Source organism: Delphinus delphis, chromosome 18 (assembly GCF_949987515.2).
Source record: "Delphinus delphis chromosome 18, mDelDel1.2, whole genome shotgun sequence".
NCBI lineage: Eukaryota > Metazoa > Chordata > Mammalia > Artiodactyla > Delphinidae > Delphinus > Delphinus delphis.
This window is the reverse complement of record NC_082700.1, coordinates 6388120-6409029: the sequence shown is the minus strand read 5'-3', so window position 1 is coordinate 6409029 and position 20910 is coordinate 6388120. Positions and strand designations below refer to the sequence as shown.

The 20910-nt window shown below is 43.7% G+C and overlaps 1 protein-coding gene across 4 annotated transcripts in view; it reads right to left on the bottom strand.

Moving 5' to 3' along the window:
* Nucleotides 1-20910, bottom strand: part of MTUS2 (microtubule associated scaffold protein 2) — a 486774-nt gene that overhangs the window by 152700 nt on the left and 313164 nt on the right. For all 4 annotated transcript variants that reach the window (XM_059995941.1, XM_059995940.1, XM_059995944.1 and 1 more), the window contains one exon: nucleotides 4151-4312. In XM_059995941.1, the coding sequence (XP_059851924.1) occupies nucleotides 4151-4312 (162 nt within the window). The remainder of the gene's footprint in view (nucleotides 1-4150; nucleotides 4313-20910) is intronic.

Genomic DNA, 20910 nt, shown 5'->3' with positions numbered 1-20910 from the left:
TATAAAACAGACAACCAACAAGGACCTACTGTATAACACAGAGAACTCTACTCAGTATTTTGTAATAACCTCTAAAGGAAAAGAATCTGAAAAAGAACAGAATATATGTATATGTACAAATGAATCACTTTGCTGTACACCTGAAATTAACACAACATTGTAAAGCAACTATACTTCGATTAAACAGAAACAAAAACATAACCACAAATACTACCATCATACTCAGAATAATACTTTCTTAATGTCATCTAAGAGCCAATGTTGGTTCACACTTCCTCAGTTATCTTTAAAAAAAATTTTTTTTGGTGTGTTTGTTTGAATTGGGATACAAAACAAGATCATACTTTGCAACTGGATGATAAGTCTAAGTTTTTTATAATCTACAGGTTCCCCCTCTATATCCTTTGTCCCCCTCCCAGAATGTTTGATTATCTTTTTTTTTTTTGCAATTTTTGTTGTTATTTCTACATTTGAGTAAGTTGGATGGTTTGTTTTAGAGTTTTTCAGTCTGGTTGGTGGATTTTATTCCCATGGTGTTATTTAACATGCTTCTTTGTCCTTTCTACTTCTAGTAAATTAGTAAATCTAAAGGCTAGGGCGGATTCATTTTTTCCCCCGAGACTAACTCACATGTAATGTTGTATATCAGCATTAGTTCGTAACGTCTGGTTTTCCCTTTCCATTGATGATCATTGTCTTTACCTACTGATTCACTAAAGCTTTGAAAAGGTGATATTCTACCATACCTTATTTATTAACTAGAATGCTTTTAAACACTAAAAGAGAACTTTCCCTTCACCAACTATTTGGTTATCATGAGATACAGACTGAATAGGAGAAGTGGCTAAAATATATTATTCTTTTCTTTCTTTACCAAATTTCAAAAAAAGTTTCTTAGCATCAACCAAAGTGACTAGTTTTTATCTTATTTTGTATCATTATGACCTCATGGATACACATATATTTTGATTTGATGAATATTATTCTACTGCAATTATGAATCTTATTGATATTCAATCTCTTCCTTCCTTCCTTTCTTCCTTCCTCTCCCTCCCTCCCTCCCTCTCCCCTCCCTCCCTCCCTCCCTCTCTCTCTCTCTCTCTCTCTCTCTCTTTCTTTCTTGCAGTAGGAGCTTATTCGTCTGACTCTTGAGTTGATAGAATCCTAGTAGTCTTTGAATTCCTCTTGGCTGTCTGTTCTGGGGTCTACAGTTCCTGCCCTAGACCTGGAACCAGCCATTTCTTCAAAGACCCTTATCTCCTGTTAATGCAAAATGTATTGAGAGATCACAGTCTGGGCACTGGGGGTACTCTATGCTATTGGTCTAGTCACTGTTTATAACTTTTCAGTGGACAGAGCTGGCAATACTTTTTTTTTTGCGGTACACGGGCCTCTGACTGTTGTGGCCTCTCCCGTTGCGGAGTACAGGCTCCGGACGCGCAGGCCCAGTGGCCATGGCTCAGGGGCCCAGCCGCTCCGCGGCATGTGGGATCTTCCCGGACCAGGGCACGAACCCGTGTCCCCTGCATCGGCAGGCAGACTCCCAACCACTGCGCCACCAGGGAAGCCCGGCAATACTGTTTAATGATAAATTTCAGATAAGTTCATACTTTATCCCATTATGCCCATATCCTATTTTTCTCATAATACACACATTCAGAATAACAGCAGATTTGGAATCGCAATAGCCACGCTACCACCAATAATGTAATTACTAAAAACAGTTTAAGATTTTTTTTTCAATTCTTTTTGAACATAGAGTACATACTATTAGGGTGGAACAACCAAATTACTCTTTTAAAGTCACTTGGAATAAGTCTTCTTATTCCATGGACGTATGACAGTCCATTCAGCTGGTCCCCTGTGGATGGACAGCTGAGTCGTTTCAGTATTTTGCCATTTCAAACAGCACTGCAGTGAATCACTTTGTGCATTCTGCTTTTGCCAGTCTACCTTTGGGAAAGATTTCTGGAGGTGGGACTGCTAAGTCAAAGAAAAAATGCACATGTGATTTTATTATTAGATATTGCCCATTTCCTTTCATAGGAGTTGAGCTATTTTATATTCCAGCCAGTACACGTACGAGAATGCCTCTTTTCCTGCAGATTCACGACAGTGTATGTTTTCAAACATCTGGATGTTTGCCCATCTCACAGGTAAGATACTATAGTCTATTGTAATTTTAGTTTATGTTTTTCTTATTATGAGCGATGCTGATTCTCTTTTCATATGGCTAGGAGCTATGTGCATTTCTTTTTCTAAGAACTGTCTGTTCAAATTCCTAGTCCATTTTTCTGTAACAGTGGTTTCACAAGTGTGATCTCTAGACCAGCAGGATACGCAGCGCCACCTGGGAATCATTAGAAATGCAAATTCTCAGGCCCCACCTCAGACCTACTAATGAGATGCTAGGATGAGGCCCAGTAATCAGTGTTTTAACAACCACTTCAGGTGATTCCGATGCACTAAAATTTGACAAACACTGGTCTATAGGATTGATTCAACAACTGTATTTTAACTCAGTGCAGGCTTGTCTCGTTATTTTCTATTTAAACCAAGGCCAAACCGTTAAACTGGAACCAAGAGTCAAAGGCCGTGTGACATTCATTCATTGATTCGTTGATGTATCCAACCATTAACAAATAGATGTTAAGTAGCCACTGCGTGTCAGTCACCGGGGACACTGCAGCAGCGGGGATACTGTGCTCAATAAAATGGACAAGTCACTGTCCCCAGGAGCTTCTCCTCCACTGAGGAAGAGCAAAACCAAACAAGTCAATTTAAGTCTTACCAAAGGGGATTACAAGGTGGTACTCCATTGAAGGGCAAGTGGTCAGGGAAATGCAAATTTAAAATAACACTTCCACCAAATGGACAAAAAATTTTTAAAATGCTATCTGTTCTTAGCAGGGATATGGGTGGAAAGGTGAAGCACTGCAGCCTCTTTGAAAAGGAATCTAATCATATCTATTAATGCATCAAACGCAGCCATCCCACTGCTGGGGACCAATCCTGTAGAAAGAATGCCACCAAGGACACGTACTGCAGCACTGTTTATAGCAGCAAACACCAGTTACAAAGTGAATGTCCACCAGCGGGGGAATGGTTCAATAGATCATGGTATATCCACACCAGGCAGCCATTGAAAAATGAGCCATACACTGACTTGAGGGCAGCTCTATGACATACTTTGAGTAAGGAAAGTAACATGTAGAAAACTGGGTACAATCCAATCTTACTTTTAGGAACTCACGCAAGCCCATCTGCGTGTGTACGTATATGCACTGGTACATGAGTACAAGAGCACAGAAGAATAACCTGGAGCAATGAATAGCCACAGGGGTGAGCCATCTACCGTGGATTCAGGCTCAACATCCAAGCTTCCTTCCTCTTAGTGTGTCTTCCTACAGCGCGGAAGATGGAAAGCTAAGCCACATGCCGCGTGCTTGGACATCCCACGGGCAAACGTGTACGCTTGCGATCTGGGAGGAGAAGGCGGGGCGGGGGCCGCACCGGGCTGCTGACCAGCACCTTCGTTTGTCACACCTTTGCGTCAGCTGAATTCTCTGTGTCCCTCACCAGCTTCCTGGGTGTGGAGGCGCAGGGCTCGGGGCATTGGCTTTGCGGGTCTGGATAGAGCAGGCACGGTGTGAGCTCGGGAGCAAGGCTTTCTGCGGTAGCCACTGATCCCTGCATCCCAGCATGGGTGGTGCGGGCCTGGGACCAGCAGGGGGATGGAGCCCCTGAATCCCTGTAGAGGCAGCAGTTGCCCCCAGGGATCAGGGACCCACTCCCGGGGGCACAGTCTGCAGCTCACTCCTACTGGCCTTCCAGTGATTTCATCAGCGCCTGCTTCCCTGAACCAAATTTGCCTAAAACAGCTTGATCCTTTTTTCTTTGCAATGAAAACTGTGTGGTCTGATGGGTTACCAGTCACAGAGAGGAGTGAGAGGGAGTTGTGAGAATTTAAACACAGGAATATATGAAAGTGCCTTGAAAATTGTGGTAGTGTTATTATTATTAATTTTAAATGCCATCTGAAACTCATCTGTCATCCCATCTAGACAACTGATTTACCCAAGGACTTTCAAAAGACTTTAATGCAGAAGAGGCTCTCCACTGCGGAGCTTCTCCACAGCGCAAGTCTTACCCGCCGGTGTGGTCGTGGATTTTGGCGCTGGAAGCAAACTCCTGCGAGGTGTTGTCACACTGGAGGATGCTGGAGGGGCCACCCGGGCAGCCCCTTTGGGTGTGTCTTTGGAAGGCAGAGCTGCCTTCAGAGCCGGCTGGTCTTCAGTCCCAAAGGCTGAACCTGTGGAAGCATACAAGTTCATGAAAAATGGATGGACCCCCTTGCCGTGTGCCACTGTCGACCATCCTACTGCTGCCACCTGCTTTAGAACCTGACCCGACTCCTAGTGAGTGGCCCTGAAAAGCATTTCTCTGGGACCAGATGTGGAAAAGAGCTCCCTTTAGCCACCGCAGGGGAGTCTGTCATCCAAATCCCCATGCCAGGGGCTCCACCAAAGCCACGAGCAGCCTCACTTCTCTGAAGATTTTACACGTGTGCTCACGCACACACAATCTGCTTGTGTGGATGTGGAGCTGCAGACACACACGGTAAGCATTTATTTTGTGACTCACAGGGGATGAGCAACAGTGAGAAACAGTGTGAGTGACCCAGGGGAGACGAGAGTAAGAACGCACATGTGCACCACTGGTCCAGGAAGTGTATTCGGCGCTCCCTGAAACCCAGCTGATTCTACCTTGAGAAGAAGAGGCTTGGGATGAAGGTAGACGGGTGAGAATATGGAGACAGAGAATCCCTTTGAAACTCATGAAACTTTTTGTCTGAAAAGCTGAGGCCTCATCAAACTAAGAGGACCTTGCATTAGAGTCCAGTTTACTGCGAAGGCAGATATTTATTCATCATTTCGGTTTCCTATTCAACACAGAACAGGCTCTGCGTCTATAGGACAGCTTGTTTACGATGGACTGCTCTGAAGATAGGGCATCCTGGGATTTGTGTCAGATTTAAATGCCCGGAATGGCCGTGGTCTAATATTTTCCTCTATATCTTTTCAAACCTATTATGGTTTATACATTTGTAATCTCTTAAAGACAATGACACCACCATCTATTCCTATTAAAGGATAAATCTTCTAAATGTACCTCTGGGTACAGCTGCAAGGACTAATCTACTAAATTAAACAGAGTCTGACTATACTCAGATTACCGCTTGTTGGGGATAAAACTATCCAGTTAGGAACGTGACCATCTACTGTGGAAAACAGGCAATGACAGGTGGAAGAAGTATACAGAATTTTAGTGAAAGATTAAATTGTTTTGTTTTCATCATTTTAAAAGGGTAGTCATAACATTCTATTTAGACAGGGCCTGCATCGAAATGATAACATTATTAAGTGGCTTTAGTGTTAAAATACTCAGGAGTTTTATTCAACCCCTTAGAGTAAGAGATGGCTGCTCTCCTCCCTCTGAAAGTCTGTTTAAAATGGGTAAGATCTGTTTGGTTTCTAAAGAATAGTGTATTTAGGAAGGAAAACTAAAGAACGTGTGATTTCCTAACAGAGAACCTATGCCCTATAGTTCTTTGAAGGTCCCGTGCAAGGTTTTAAATAGTTTTAAACAGGGCTAGGAGAATGCATTTGCTCCACACAAACAGAATAAAAATGATGAAACTCCGCTGAAAGGATGTACACTGTATCCTGAATTTCAGATTAAAAAGCAAGCACAGGACAGCCATATGCAGAAAAATGAAACGACCGCTATCTCACACAGTGCACAGAAATTAACTCAAAGTGGATTAGAGACTTGAATGTAAGACCTGAAACCATAAAACTCCTAGAAGAAAACATAGGCAGTACACTCTTTGACATTGGTCTTAGCAATATCTTTCTAGATGTGTCTCCTCAGGCAAAGGAAGCAAAAGCAAACATAAACAAAAACTATATATAGAAAACTATATATAGTTTTCTATATATAGAAAAAAAACTATATATATAGAAAACTAAAAAGCTTCTGTATAGCAAAGGAAACCATCAACAAAATCAGGGGACAACCTGGCAAATGGGAGGAGATATTTGCAAATAATGTATCTGATAATGGGTTAACATCCAAAATATATAAAGAACTCACACAACTTAACAACAACCCAAACCATATTAAAGAAAGGGCAGAGGAGCTGAATTTTTCCAAATAAGACATACAGATGGCCAACAGGCACATGAAAAGATGTCCAACATCACTAATTAGGGAAATGCAAATTAAAACCACGAGACATCACCTCACAACTGTCAGAATGGCTGTTATCAATAAGACAAGAGGTAACAAGTGTTGGGGAGAAAGTGGAGAAAAGGGGGCCATCAGGCACCGTTGGTGGGAGTGGAAATCGAGGCAGCTACTATGGAAGATAGTATGGAGGTTCCTCAAAAAATTAATGATAGAACTACCATTTGATCCAGCAACTCCACTTCTGGGTATTTGTCCGAAGAAAACAAAAACACTAATCCAAAAAGATAACCTGCACCCCATGTTCACTGCAGCACTATTCACAGTAACCAAGATATGGAAACAACCTAAACGCCCATCAGTGGATGAATGGACAAAGAAGATGTGCTACACAAACACATACCTACACACACACCACGTAATACTACCCGGCCATAAAAAGATAAACTCTTGCCATTTGAGACAACATGGATATACCTCAAGGGGATTACGCGAAGTGAAATAAGTCAGACGAAGAAAAATACTGTATGATTTCACTCATATGTGAAATTATAAAAAGCAAATACCCCCCAAGCCAAAATAAATGAAAAAACTAAACCAACCAAACAAACACATAGATACAGAGAACAGTGGTTCCCATAGGAGAGGGCTCCGGGTTGGGGGCTGGCGGCAGGAGGGCGAAATGGGTAAAAAGGATCAGCTGTATGGTGATGGATGGAAACGAAAATTTTGGTGGTGAGCACGTTGTAGGGCATACAGAGGCAGAAATATAATGGTGCACACATGAAACCTATATGTTATACATCAATGTTACCTCAACAGAAAAATAAAGTAAGCACGTGTCTGATCGAAACCTCATCAAGAAAAGGGACACCGGGCACCTGCAGAACAGTGAGTCTTAGCTTCTGAATCACAGCACAGGCTCACCAGTCCCATCCTAGGACTCAGAGAATCTCTGGGGGTTGTAGGACATTTTGAGGGGGGATGGCAATGGCTCGGCCACTAGAAATATTTCTCATGGAATTATCTAATGTTCAGCCTCTGCTGACACACTGCCAGAATCATCTATTCACTGCAATGTGTAGTGGAAGTTGAACGGAACATAAAATCTTCCACACAGAGCCTTCTATTTAACTATTAAAGTTTCTTAAGAAGGGGAATATTTTGTAGCATTTGTGGAGTTCAAATGCCCTTTTATCAAATGCTCTTGTGCCTGGCATTATTCTCTTACGTGAAATTTATAATTCAGTGAACATGTCAATTTGGAGATCGGCTGCTCTCCAGGCTGGGAAGTAATTCATCTGTTTGAAGAAGGAAGCATCAAGGAAGCTCTGTACTCCCCTCTGAGAGAGGTCTTGAATACCGAAAAGTAAAACAAAACAAAATAATACAATACAATAAAATAAAACTGAACCCTGCTCTTGTCCCTTATTGTGGGAGACAGCTCAGCAGTGAACAGTACCCCTCACTGAAAACCAGCTTAAGTCAGCCAGTACTTAAAGACACATGATTCAGTAAATGACAAGTACTCTGAATTTGGAAACGGCTGCTGAATTCTGTAACTGCTCGGAGACTTCACAACAATGCAGACGACATCAAACCACGGCATGGTAAGAGGAGAAAACAACCGGAAATACACCGTGCCTGTGTGAGCCGGAAAGATGCTCTGGAGGATACAGCTAGTGAGAGTGGTCCACGCATCTGATCAGTCATCCCATTCCCAACCAGCCAGAACCTACTGTGTCCCGAGCCATCCACATGATAAATGGTGCAGACTTGGGGGAAAGACAACCAGGCCTCCTCTCCCTCCCACCTCCCTGCTCCTCGTTTCTTCATCTGTAAGTGACGATAACGATAATTGACTCCACAGAGCTGCTGTGAGAATTAAAAGAGCTAATGCAAGTGGATTTTTAAAAAGGTGATGCAAGAGTTAGTCAAAAAAAAAAAAAAACACATGTTTAGAGTGGTGTCCGGTGCATGGTATGCTCTTATGTGTTAGTTATGAACACTTACAGGCTAGCAACACAGCAAATGAGCTTTTCATAGGAACCTGGAAAGTATTCAAGGATTAATATCAGATGTCACATCATCATCACCAAAGTATGAAGGGATTCCTCTGCTCATAATAACCAAAGGACTACAGCGTCCTGCTTCACTGCCGGATAGGGGCCATCTTTTGTAGATATCCAAATCATCATATCATTGACTTGCTATTTGGAAAGTAAGATCTCCTTCATTAGAGTGTGAGAATTTGCAAGGCCTATATTCTGCACGGTTATAGAATTCAGCTGGGTCCATTTCTATACATAAACCTGATCTCTCTACCTTTTTCTCTTCAAACTGTCAGGACAACGATGCTTGTTCAGCACCAAATCCTAGGAGAAAACCAGCTTCTTATTCTTCCTCCAGGGACAGCTCCTACAGTTCATTCCCCACATGCCTGAACACCCTGAGCTGATCAATTGAGTCTTTCAAATTTTCACTGGCGGTCCAGTGGTTAGGACTGGTATTCAAGTGGTTGGCACTTTCACTGCCATGGCCCCGGGTTCAATCCCTGGTCGGGGAACTAAGATCCTGAAAGCCGTGTGGTGCAGAAGAAGAAAAAAACTTCATGAAGTCATGAATTTCAGACCATATTCAAAAACTAATTAAAGGGCTTCCCTGGTGGTGCAGTGATTGAGAGTCCGCCTGCCAATGCAGGGGACACGGGTTCGTGCCCCGGTCCGGGAAGATCCCACATGCCGCGGAGCGGCTGAGCCCGTGAGCCATGGCCGCTGAGCCTGCGCGTCCGGAGCCTGTGCTCCACAACGGGAGAGGCCACAGCAGTGAGAGGCCCGCGTACCGCCAAAAAAAAAAAAAAAAAAAAAAAAACTAATTAAAAATGAATCAAAGACATAAATGGAAGGGCTAAAATTATAAAACTCTTAGAAGAAAACTGAGATTATGCTTTCTCAGATATGACACCTAAAGCACAAGTAACTAAAGAGAAAAACAGATAAATCAGACTTCATCAAAATAAAAACATTTGTCCTTCAGAGGGCACTATTAATAAAGTGCAAAGACAACTGACAGAATAGAAGAAAATATTTACAAATCATATATCTGATAAGGGTCTAGTATCCAGAATACATAAAGAATTTTATAGCTCAACAATAAAAAGACAAGTAACCCAATTAAAAATGAACGCAGGATTTGAATAGACCTTTCTCCAAAGAGAGATATTGATACAAATGGCCAATAAGCACATGAAAAGATGCCAACGTCACTAGTCACTAGGGAAATGCAAATCAAAGCCATTAAATACCACTTTCAACCCAGTAGAATGGGTATAATTAAAACACAGACAATAAGAAGTGTTGGTAGAGATGTGGAAAAATTGGAATCTTCATACATTGCTGGCGGGATTGTAATACAGAGTAGTCTCTTTGGAAAACAGTTTGACAGTTCCTCAAAATGTTAAACACAGAGCTACCATATGACCTAGCGGTACTACTCTTGGGTATATGCCCAAGAGACTTGAAATCATATGTCCACACAAAGCCTTGTACACAAATATTCATAGCAGCATTAAGCATAATAATTTAAAAAGGAGAACCGCCCAAATGTCCATCAAGAGATGAATGGTACATAAATGTGGTTTACTCATACAACAGAATATTACTCAGCCATAACAAGGAATGAATTACTGATAGAAGCCACAACATAGATGAACCTTGAAAATGTTATGCTAAATAAAAGAAGCCAAGCATGAAAGGCGACGTATTATACAATTCCATTTATACGGAATGTGCAGAATAGACAAAGCACAGAAGCAAGAGGAGATAAGAGACTGTCAGAGGCGAGGGGGCCAGGGGAGAGAGGACTGACTGCTAATGGGTAAAGGGTTTCTTTCCGGGGGTAATGAAAATGTTCTGGCATTAGGAGTGATGGTGTATAACCTCGTGAGTATACTAACAACTACCAGATTTATGCATACAAGGGTGAATCTTATGGTATTTGAATTATCTACAAAATCAATCAATTAAAAAATTCTCATACATCAGTTTTCTTTCCTGGATCCCCTGGTTGGAACAGGTTCCTCGAATTGGGATTCCGCTCTCACCTCTCCCCTGAGAACTCCTGTTCTCACGCAGGAGTGATTATTCCTCCTTCCCATCCAGCGTCCCTGCACTGTGGCTACAGCAGATCCCAACCCGTCCGTCCCAGGGTGCTTCCGTCTCCTGGTGGCACACTCTTCAATAACACAGAAAAGAACACCCCTGGAACCCACTACTGCATCCCACCCACTACAGCAGAAGGCCCAAGCTCCCAAGTGAGAAGGATGGCATCGCCAACTCCTTCACTTTTCTCATCTACTCCCACCAAATTAGGTGTGGGTCTCAGCGGCTCTGGTCCTACGCCACAGACAGAGGAGGCCACGTGCAAATTCAGGCCAGACAAGGCTGCACTAAAGGAATGAAAGTCCCTCACAGGACCTGAGGCACTGGGCGGAGGAAGTGTAGATTTATAGGAGCCCTGATAGCCCCCTACAAAGCGATGAGTGGGATCTACCCAACCTGCTCGAAAGGATCATTCTGACCAAGACTGCAGTCAGGACGAGACGTTAGGGTTTGTGACGCACATCCCAGTGCTCTTGTTACCACTTCATTTACTGGGAAGGCCAATAACTAAGACTGAACTTTATTATTTTTTTTGTAAGTATACACAGAAATTTTATTTATTCTTTTTTTTAACATCTTTATTGGAGTATAATTGCTTTACAATGGTGTGTTAAGTTTCTGCTTTATACCAAAGTGAATCAGCTATACATATACATACATCCCCATGTCCCCTCCCTCTTGCGTCTCCCTCCCACCCTCCCTATCCCACCCCTCTAGGTGGTCACAAAGCACCGAGCTGATCTCCCTGTGCTATGCGGCTGCTTCCCACTAGCTATCTATTTTACGTTTGATAGTGTATATATGTCCATGCCACTCTCTCACTTCGTCCCAGCTTACCCTTCCCCCTCCCCATGTCCTCAAGTCCACTCTCCATGTGAAACTGAACTTTAAAAGAAGAAAGAATGGCAAGGAGGAATGAACACTAACCAGACCAGGATGAGGCTCTTAAGGGGAAGGTTGCAGAAGAAAAGCAAATCAGTTATTAATACTGTGAAGGCATTACAGCCAAAGTGGAAGAAACATGTTTTCCTGATTCTGAGTATTCATCCATATTACAATGATTAAACTAGTCTCTTCACTGATTTTTTAAAGCAATCCCAGGCAATCAAGTTGTATAGTGTTCTGGCTGCGCGACTGCCTCACTGATGCATATTTCATTGATTTGGCAGCATTTATCACCTGGCAGCAAAATTTAGTTTAATTATTAAGGTACCAACTGGATGTTTTATTTACCACCTCCTGCATATTTTAATCCAGGTGGATGCTTTATTTCTCACTAAAGAGCTAAAGTAAACCTGCTAGCTCACCATTTCGGCAAAGAAATATCTTTGTCAAAATGAAGGAGACTAAGCCTTCTCTGTGCCACGCTCTGCCCCAGGCAGGAGGCACAGGACAGACGTGGTCCTGTCTTCACAGCACTTACATTCCAGTGGGGGGACACCTGGAGCACAGACAGGGACGGACAAAATCATCTCAAACTGCGACCAATTACAAAAGAAACACAGGAGCAGGACCAACTCAAGGGTGAAAGGGGTACTTTAAGTGGAGAGGTTGGGGAAAAGGTAACGTCTAAAGCAAACATTTCTCTCAGCTGCACACTGGCCCCCGCCCTCCTTTATTCTTGATTATTAACGACCATCATTGTTCTGGAAACTCAGAATTAAAGCGTCAGAATCCTCCTGACTCTCTCCCTTCTGTCGACCAGTGCAAGTCAGTGGGCTTCCATTTCCGTTACAGACTCCAAATTTAAATCCCTGTCTGCTCCTGCGGGCACCCAGGTCAGCCCCTTAGCACCTGTCGGGGACACCATGGCATGGACCCCACTCTTCCCCCGTCCTCCCCTATTCCTTCATTCAGTGAATCCGCCTCCCTATACCTCTGTGTGGTCTTCCACATAAACTCCAAACTCTTGTTTGTGGCCCTCGAATTCTTGCATTATCTGGTCCCAACGTATTTTTCCCATCTCAATTCCCACATCACATCAAGAACCATACAAACTCCAGGCAGGCAGGATTCTACCCTGTGAATTCCTGCCCCGCCATAAACAAGGCTACGCTTCAGAAGTATATGCTGTATGAACAAAGTACTGAGTGCAAACCTGTCCCGTGGGGTCAGTGCTTCCTTTAATAGTCAACTCTTCTTCTCAATTTCTGAGCCCAGAGACACTAAAAGCTTCACACTTCCCTCAACAGCTCCCACGAATGCAGTCACTGAGCACGGCCAAGGTGGGGCATCGGTTGCCTAAAAGGTGGGGACTGTCTATGGTAGTGCGGTGGTTTTCAAACATTTTTAAAAACAGTACACAGAAAGATAAACAGAATTTAATGGTTTTGGGGTCTTTTTGCCCAAGCACCCCTACCCCTCTCCCCAAGAGAGGGTACCATTTACCTACTACTTTTCCTCTATATCATTTCAGTACTTGCTTTAGTCTCATCTCACACATTCATCTCTGGGTTTCATAAAGTTTGAGAGGATAACAGTTAAGTGGTTAAGACTGCCTGGGTTCAAGTCCTGGACAAGTTGTTCATTCTCTCTCTGCCTCATTTCTTCAACTGTAAAATGGGGATAACAGTGGTATCTACTCATTAGAGTTGTTGTATTAAAAGGGTTATTACACGTTTAGAATAAAGTGCTTAGGACAGTATGAGGCACCTATAAGCCCTTAGGAAAGGCAACATTGACCTTACGCCACTAACCCAACACTGAGCCTCATTCAAAGCCCATCAGCCTTGTCAGCCTACTGTCTCTTGTCTTTTCTTCCAACCACCAACATCTCACGGCTTCACATCTTTCCAAGGCAGTAACTGGAGGCTGGCTCTGAAGAGGCAGCTCTAAAGAATCATGGTTCTTCCTCTATCCACCTTTCCCCAGTAGCCTAAGTCCTAGTGAAAGAAGGAGAAACACATGGCATGCGTTTCACTACTCCCACTTCACCTAGAGTGAATGTTAACTTCTCACTAATCCAGGGCTGGCCTTAGCATCTTCCTCAACACAGTACTCCAGGAATCTGGTAAATGATTCCAGCCCTGGACCAGAGGACATCATGGCATCCTAACCATCATGGCATCCTGATCAGGATGCTGGATTACACAGCATCCTAATCAGGCAGCAGGACACACTTCTCTAGGTCAGGTACTGGGTAGAAGAGGGCTCCTCTAGGTCCACGGAAACTCTCTGGATTCCTGCTGCAGGGCCTCCCCTCCTGAGCTCTGCTGGCTGGACTTTGACAGCAAGGTCTTAAGAATAATAACAGTAATAGTGCCATATAGCAGAGTCACAGACACCACAGGCTCTGCCTAAATTCAATACCTGATGTGAAACCTACTAGTAATATTCTCTTTAAAGAGTTAATTAATTAAGCCTCTTTTATGAAATGGCTTATTTATTTACCCTCTGTCATTAGGTTAACCTGAGAATTATGTTCTTTTTTCAATTGTTTTTTGTTTTGTTTTGTTCTGGCTGTGCCACGTGGCATGCGGGATTTTCGTTCCCCAACTAGGGATCGAACCTGTACCCCTTGCAGTGGAAGCGCAGAGCCCTAACCATTGGACCACCAGGGAATTCCCAACCTGAGAATTAAATGAGAAAATACATATAGATCACTTTGCAAAGTGCCTGGTACTCAATAACTGTTAGCTGTCATCACAAGTATCATCAGCTGTCATTCTGTCAAGTGCCCCATCTGTCCCACGTGACTCCTAATGGCACCTTGTTTTATGAAATCCTGTCCCATGCAAGCCCTACGGAAATACCCTCAAGACATCCCTAACTCCACCAGATCAATAAGGGAAGCAGATTAGCAGACGCCAACACTGACAGCCATCTCTACCTTCACACGTTCCCACTGCTTCAACAGGTAGTTTTCACAGTGCCCCAGGGCTAGGCATACTTTCCCAAAATTTCCTTCTTTTAACAATGATCACAATTAAATCATCACAGAGGATTAGAAAAAAAACCCCACCTTTGTCCCCCTACTCTCTATCCACCCCTCCCCATTCAGACTCTCCAGAAAAGCTTCCTCATCTCTTCCTGGAGTTCATTCTAATACACAGCAAAGAGGGTCCTCTTTTTTTTTTTTATGTCTGCTCAGGAAACAGGGGGAATATGGGTGCAGTTGAACTGGTAAGGTGAGATTCACAGTCCAGGAACACAAAGGTTAAAGGGAGAGTGGGCCTGTATGAGTGGTGCCCTTCCCTCCCATCTGTGACATCCTGCAACGTGGGCAGGCCTTCCCGTCTTCCGTAGCCTCATTAAATGCCACCTTCTCTATAACATCTTCTCTTAGTTCCCCTCTAGGGAACAGAGCTACTGTAAGAAAAACCAAGCTGGTTAACAAAGAGAGCAAAGGCCAGGGGTGATCATACCATCTCTCTTAAAATCATAGATGTAATCATGGAAGATAAAAGCCAGCATCACCCAGCCCAGGACACTTGTGACTTAAAGCTTCTTTTTGACTTGAGAAATTCTCTTTAATATTTACCAAGTCACATTCCCAAAGGAGAGAACATGGTCAAATATTGATGCAGGTTAGTGACTTAAAAGACCAAGGGCTAACACGGTATTTCAAGAGACTTTTGAGTAATTAAATGCAACTTCTTACCATTCCTCTTTTATATCAATTAGACCAGTTGTAATAAATCCCTTTTCCTTATCTGAAGTACTTAAAAGCTTGAGGCCTCATCCATGAATACTCTGGTTCATCACTGTGTGAATCTTTTAGTAGTTAATACCTTGGGGAAAACAGTTAAACTGGAGCATTTTAATTATATGCTTAATATGGGAGTTGTTAAAAGATAAGAGCAACTGATCTGAACTCAATTTAAATTCTGCTGAAGTTATTAATAAGCTATAAGAAATTACAGAAATGATCAAGGGCTTATCTACTGGCTTTTATTAATAGAGCAATAAGAAAGGTTAGGTGTTCCACTTCCATAGCTTGGATTTGGGGCTCTAATATAGTCTGCTATTTGTGTCACAGATCTGTTTAATTAATTGTTTTGAAGCATCCGAGGAATGCATGAGTTACTCCACATCAAACACCGCTTCTGTAAGCCACAGTCTGGCAGCAAACCAAGTCCAAATCCTGAGAAACCAAGTCAAATGTTGAAAAGTGGGTCGTCGCAACTGAGCCCTAACCTTCTTTCCTATATATTTATAAACCCTTCAGGGGCTGCTAGAAGAAGTCAGAATTGTACCTCTAGCCGGGATTTCTTGCCCTCTGAAAAAGAACCCTTTCTACTTAGTAGTTTCTGGAGAATATGAAACCTTTACGGGAGAAGAAACTGAACAGCCTGTTAAAAAATGAACAGCCGGGCTTCCCTGGTGGAGCAGTGGTTGAGAGTCTGCCTGCCAATGCAGGGGACGCGGGTTCGTGCCCCAGGTCCGGAGCCTGTGCTCCACAACGGGAGAGGCCACAGCAGTGAGAGGCCCGCGTACCGCAAAAAAAAAAAAAAAAGAAAGAAAAGAACAGCCTATTGGCTTTAGGAGGTTTGCCAACTTGTAAATCCAAATAATATTCATCCCTTGAACTCTAAGAATTTTCTCTCCCCTCCAGAGAGCTAGAAAACTCTCCCTTTTCCTTTAGGGTCCAAGAGGGTAGTTATCTTCCTTTTTTTTTTTTTCTCTCTTTCAACATAGTATTGGTTTTGCTCCTCAGTGACAACTTCATTATTTTTTCCCTTTGGCCCAGAGCTTTCCAAAGGGCACTATCTACATCTTGGACTGGATACGTCTTTGCTGTGGAGGCTGCCCTGAGCGTCGTAGGATGTTTAGCAGCGTCCCTGGCGGCCTCTACCCAGTGGATGCCGGTAGCACCCTCTCTCCCTGCCCATCCCCAATCTGATTTGTTGTGACAATCAAAAAATGTCTCCAGATATTGTCACATGCCCTCTACGGGCAAAAACCATCTCCAGTGAGAACCACTGCTCTAGTTGAATGAAAGACTGAAAGATTTAGTGAAAAGACAGTACTTACTCGTCTTAGTGGAAAACGAGACTGGTAACATCTAAAATTCTGCTGGGTTAGCTTTGTAGCTAATTCTTTAATAATTCTTGATAGCTAACTTTTGGTTACTTCTTTAGCTAAACTAGGGCTCTACAAAAAATACCTTCAGTATTCAACAACGCTTTAATGCCTGTCAAGTAATGGACCTTTCCTGCTTTCCACATGTAACACCCTCATCTGTCTCAATCAGAAACTGGGAAAAGGTACTGAAATCCTCCTGATTCTGACAGCCTTGGTCCAAAACCATGAACCCCCAGGAGCTGTACTAATGTCCAAATAACATAAATAGCAACTGTTTTCAACTGAAATTGTATGGGGAAACCTCAGTAGAAAACAGATGGTAAGCTCTTCAAGTAGTTTAAATCATCATGGTTTAATGGCAAATACGTCATTCCTTGGAAGAATCCTAGGGTTATAGAGAGAAATAAACAGTTTTTAAAGCATTATAGTTACTGGACTTATGAATCAAAACAAAACAAAGAGAATCCTTTGCTTTGCTTTGGCTGTGCCCTTCTGGCTCCAGTGAAAGAGTACTGTGGTGGCTGAGGCCCGTGGTAAGCGCTGCACACTGAGAACACGGCAACCCTGCGACAGTCACTAACTTTTCTTCCCCTGCATCTTCATTTGTAACACTAGAAGAGCAAGCACCGCTGGGACCACAAAATCATGTCTAGAGTATCTCATATGCAGTAAGCACTAAATAAATGGTAGGCTCCCCTCTCCTGGCCTCTGAAAACCATTTGCTCTTCCTTAGTTTATGGACACAATCCTTTTCCTCAAAGTCCTTCCCAATATAAATTTCAAAATTGAAATCCCTATTTCCATTCATTGTTAGGGGTAAAGGTATGACTGGTACCTGCTGTTCAACCATCATCTATGCAAAATAAAATCACAAATATTGAAAAACCTATCATAAAATCACTCAGGCAAACATTATTCAAACTGGTTTTTGCAAATTATCGTCAACAGACTCGTAAATGAACCTTACAACCCCTTTAAATGCTTCAGATTTCATGATACGTGAGCAAAGGCTTCAGTTGACCGCTTCCCTTAGGGAAATTTCTCAAGGATGCTGCTAGCAGCCTCCACACTAAGCCTGAAGCAGTGAAGCCAGGCCTGTCTCTCCGCTTCTGGATTTTAGGAATCTCTGATCCCAAGCTCATGCTTGTGAGTTTCAACTCTTCTGCATCTCCTCTCTCCAAGGGCTTTCCTCTCCATTCCTCCAACAATGGCGATGTCTTATGCTGGGTAACCGTGAGGTGCAAACCAGGCACGGGTGAACACCTGGGGTCACCCTGCAACCCCAGAGGGCAGGGAGTCCCATGTCTGCACTGGGCCATGTTCAGCATCCGTTCCTGCCTGCTCTCCCACAAACTGAGGAACTGACGGCTCATGAACTCTCTTTCACTTCTTGTTTTTGTCGTTGTTAGAAATTCATAAAGTTGAAAAATGTTTGTAAATAAAAAATAAGTATAAATATTACTCATAGAGCTGAAAATTCATAAATTAAGGTGCATAACCAGAAGCATTTCAATCAGTAGCAGAATCTGAATTCTGCATTAGTCAGAACATGTGTCTGAAGGGCACAGAATTCCAAGAAAGCCTCGCCTTAACTAAGTGGCAGGACCTTTGGGCCAGGTAGGTACAGGGAATGGGGACTGGAACCTAAGGCTGTGTGCACAGAAAGCAAAGAATGGGCCAGCCTGCTGCCTAGGGGCTTAAGCAGAAGTGGAATAAACTGTTTCCTAAAATATCAATGAAATGGAACATCTGCTAAGGTCTCCTTCCCTAAGGGGACTTCTGGCAAAGTGTTAGGCAGCAGATAGGAACGAAATCCTGGGCTATTCCAAGGAGGAAAATTTTTATTTTAAATAAACGCAAATTCTAAACATAAGTGTAATCAAGATATGTGTGTGAGCTGGATGCTAAAGTGTCTTCCAAGAGCCCTGTTCCCCAGTGTACATGCCCTGCATAACCCGCAGGAAGGTGAATCTGAGGGATTTGACTCCAGTGAGTAAGCTGCACTATACAGCACACTGGCTATTAGGAAAGGGAGTTATCTGGGTGTGCCTGACCTAATCACACTAGCCTTTTTTTTTTTTTTTTGCGGTACGTGGGCCTCTCCGGTTGCGGAGCACAGGCTCCGGACGCGCAGGCTCAGCGGCCATGGCTCACGGGCCCAGCCGCTCCGTGGCACGTGGGATCTTCCCGGGCCGGGGCACGAACCCATGTCCCCTGCAACGGCAGGCGGATTCCCAACCACTGCGCCACCAGGGGAGCCCCACACTAGCCTTTTAGAAGCACAGCATTTTCTCTGGCTGGAGGCAGAAGAGCAAGTCAGAGATTCAAAGCACTCGAGGGATTCAACGCCCCATCCCCAGCTTGCAGGTTGAGGGGACCAGCAGCCGGGAGTGTGGGCAGCCTCTGGTTGCTGAGGGTAGTTCCCCCCTGACAGCTGGAAAGAAAAGGGGACCTCAGTCCTACAACCACAAGGAAGTAAATTCTGCCAACAGCTGAATGAGCTAGGAAGTGGATTCTTCCCCAGAGCCTGGAGGGGAGAATTTCAGCCCAACCAACACCTTGACTTCAGCCTTTGAGACCTTGAGCAGAGAACTCAGCTCCGCCATATGTGAGCAAATAAACAGGTATTGTTTTAAGTGGATAAGTTGGTGGTAGTTTGTCAGGTGACACTAGCAAACTCCCACGGACTACTAGCTAGCGCATCAGCCGAGTAGGCGTGACGAGCTGGTCCAGCACAGTGCTGCACGGAGATGGGCCCCAGGGCAAGGGAGGCTGCAGCAGAGGCGAGGACAGGCCAGGACACCCCAGCTGTCACCCTGATCCCCTGAGCGGGCTACCCTAGTGAAAAGCACGTGGATCCACCACATATAAGCTGGAGTGATTCAGAAAAAAGGCTGAGTCCTTCTGAATCTACATTTCCTCATCCATAAAATGGGTTCTAGGGCAAATCAGAAATAACCTAGACGAAGCATCTAGCAGGGTTCCTGACACACAGTAGATATTCGCTGAATGTTACCTTCTTTCTCCAGTCTCTTTCACATCCTCCTCTTTCTCAAAAACAAAACGAATTATTTTCAACGATCCCTTACTTCATCTTCTTTTAATTTAATTTATTTTTTTATACAGTAGGCTCTTATTAGTCATCCATTTTATACACATCAGTGTATACATGTCAATCCCAGTCTCCCAATTCATCCCACCACCACCACTACCACCCCCGCCGCTTTCCCTCACTTCTTATAAAGTAAATCCAAGCTCCTTACTAGACCAAGGAAGGCCACTCCCTCCCTGGATCTTAAAGTCTGATATTAGACTATTTATCATGCTATGAATATACCATGATGTTTCTCGCTTTGTTGCCTTTAAGCATGTGGTTCTCTCTATCTGGAATGCCTTTCCCATGCCCCTCCTGCCAGGTGAACTCTGTTTCATTCTTTAAAACTCAGCGTAAGCGTTACAACCACAGTAAACTCTCCTGGGAAGGTTGCAGATAATGGTAAGAACATTTGGCTCTGAGGTTCCCAAGTCCTCTGCACGTACATCTACTTGCCCCACGGTAGCATGAAGGAGTTTGGACTTGATCCTAAAGGCAACAAAAGGCCACCGAGGGGTTTCAATAAGGAATGACATGGTCATGTATACATTTTAGAAAGATGGCCATGGCTATGGAATGGGGAAAACGGATTAGAATGGGGCAAGGCTGGAAACAAAGATGCAATCCAAAGCTGTTTTAGTAGATCAATAAGACAAAGTAAGGGTCCTAAGTAATATGTACTGTAAACAGTACTGGGTACACCAACTGTTCTGCAACAGTGAAGGTCTGACCAGAAGAAGGCAACTTCAGAGGAAGCATTTAGAAGCAGGGGAGGGGCCAACATTACTGTTGGTGAGCCATCACTGGGTTGAGAATACCTGCTTGGACAAGTCTTTAATGAGCTAAGATGTGCTAATGAGCCCTGATTTGGACCAACTCCAAGCCTGGCAGGGTCCTGAATGAGGTGTGAGGAAAGTTCATTCCAAAGCAGATAAAGCTGGTTTATGATCAATTAAGAGTGAGAAAAGTCACGTGACTACAAACCACTTAAGAGTCCCACAGTAGTAGAGATGCTGCTTGTTTCTTGCAAAATGTCAAAACATTTTTAAACACCAGAATTAAGTCTTCTGTTTCTTTCCTTTCCCGTTTTTAGGAAGTGAAATACCCGTCTATTCTGTTGACAATTGTTCTCAAAGCCACATGCATTTGCAGACCTTAAAGAAAACAGGACATGAAAATATAGTGATGACAATAAAATGTAATGATGCCCTCTTCCCTTTGTTGGTGCTTTGCCTTCCTCGCCCCTCTGTCCAGGCTCGGCCCACGCCCCTCACTGTGGCCCTTCCTGCCCTGAACAGTCAGCATGGGGGCTCAGGCTCACCAACCTCCCTTATAGGAGGTGGCAATGGGGCCCATTTCAATGCCAGGACAAGCTGTCCAGTG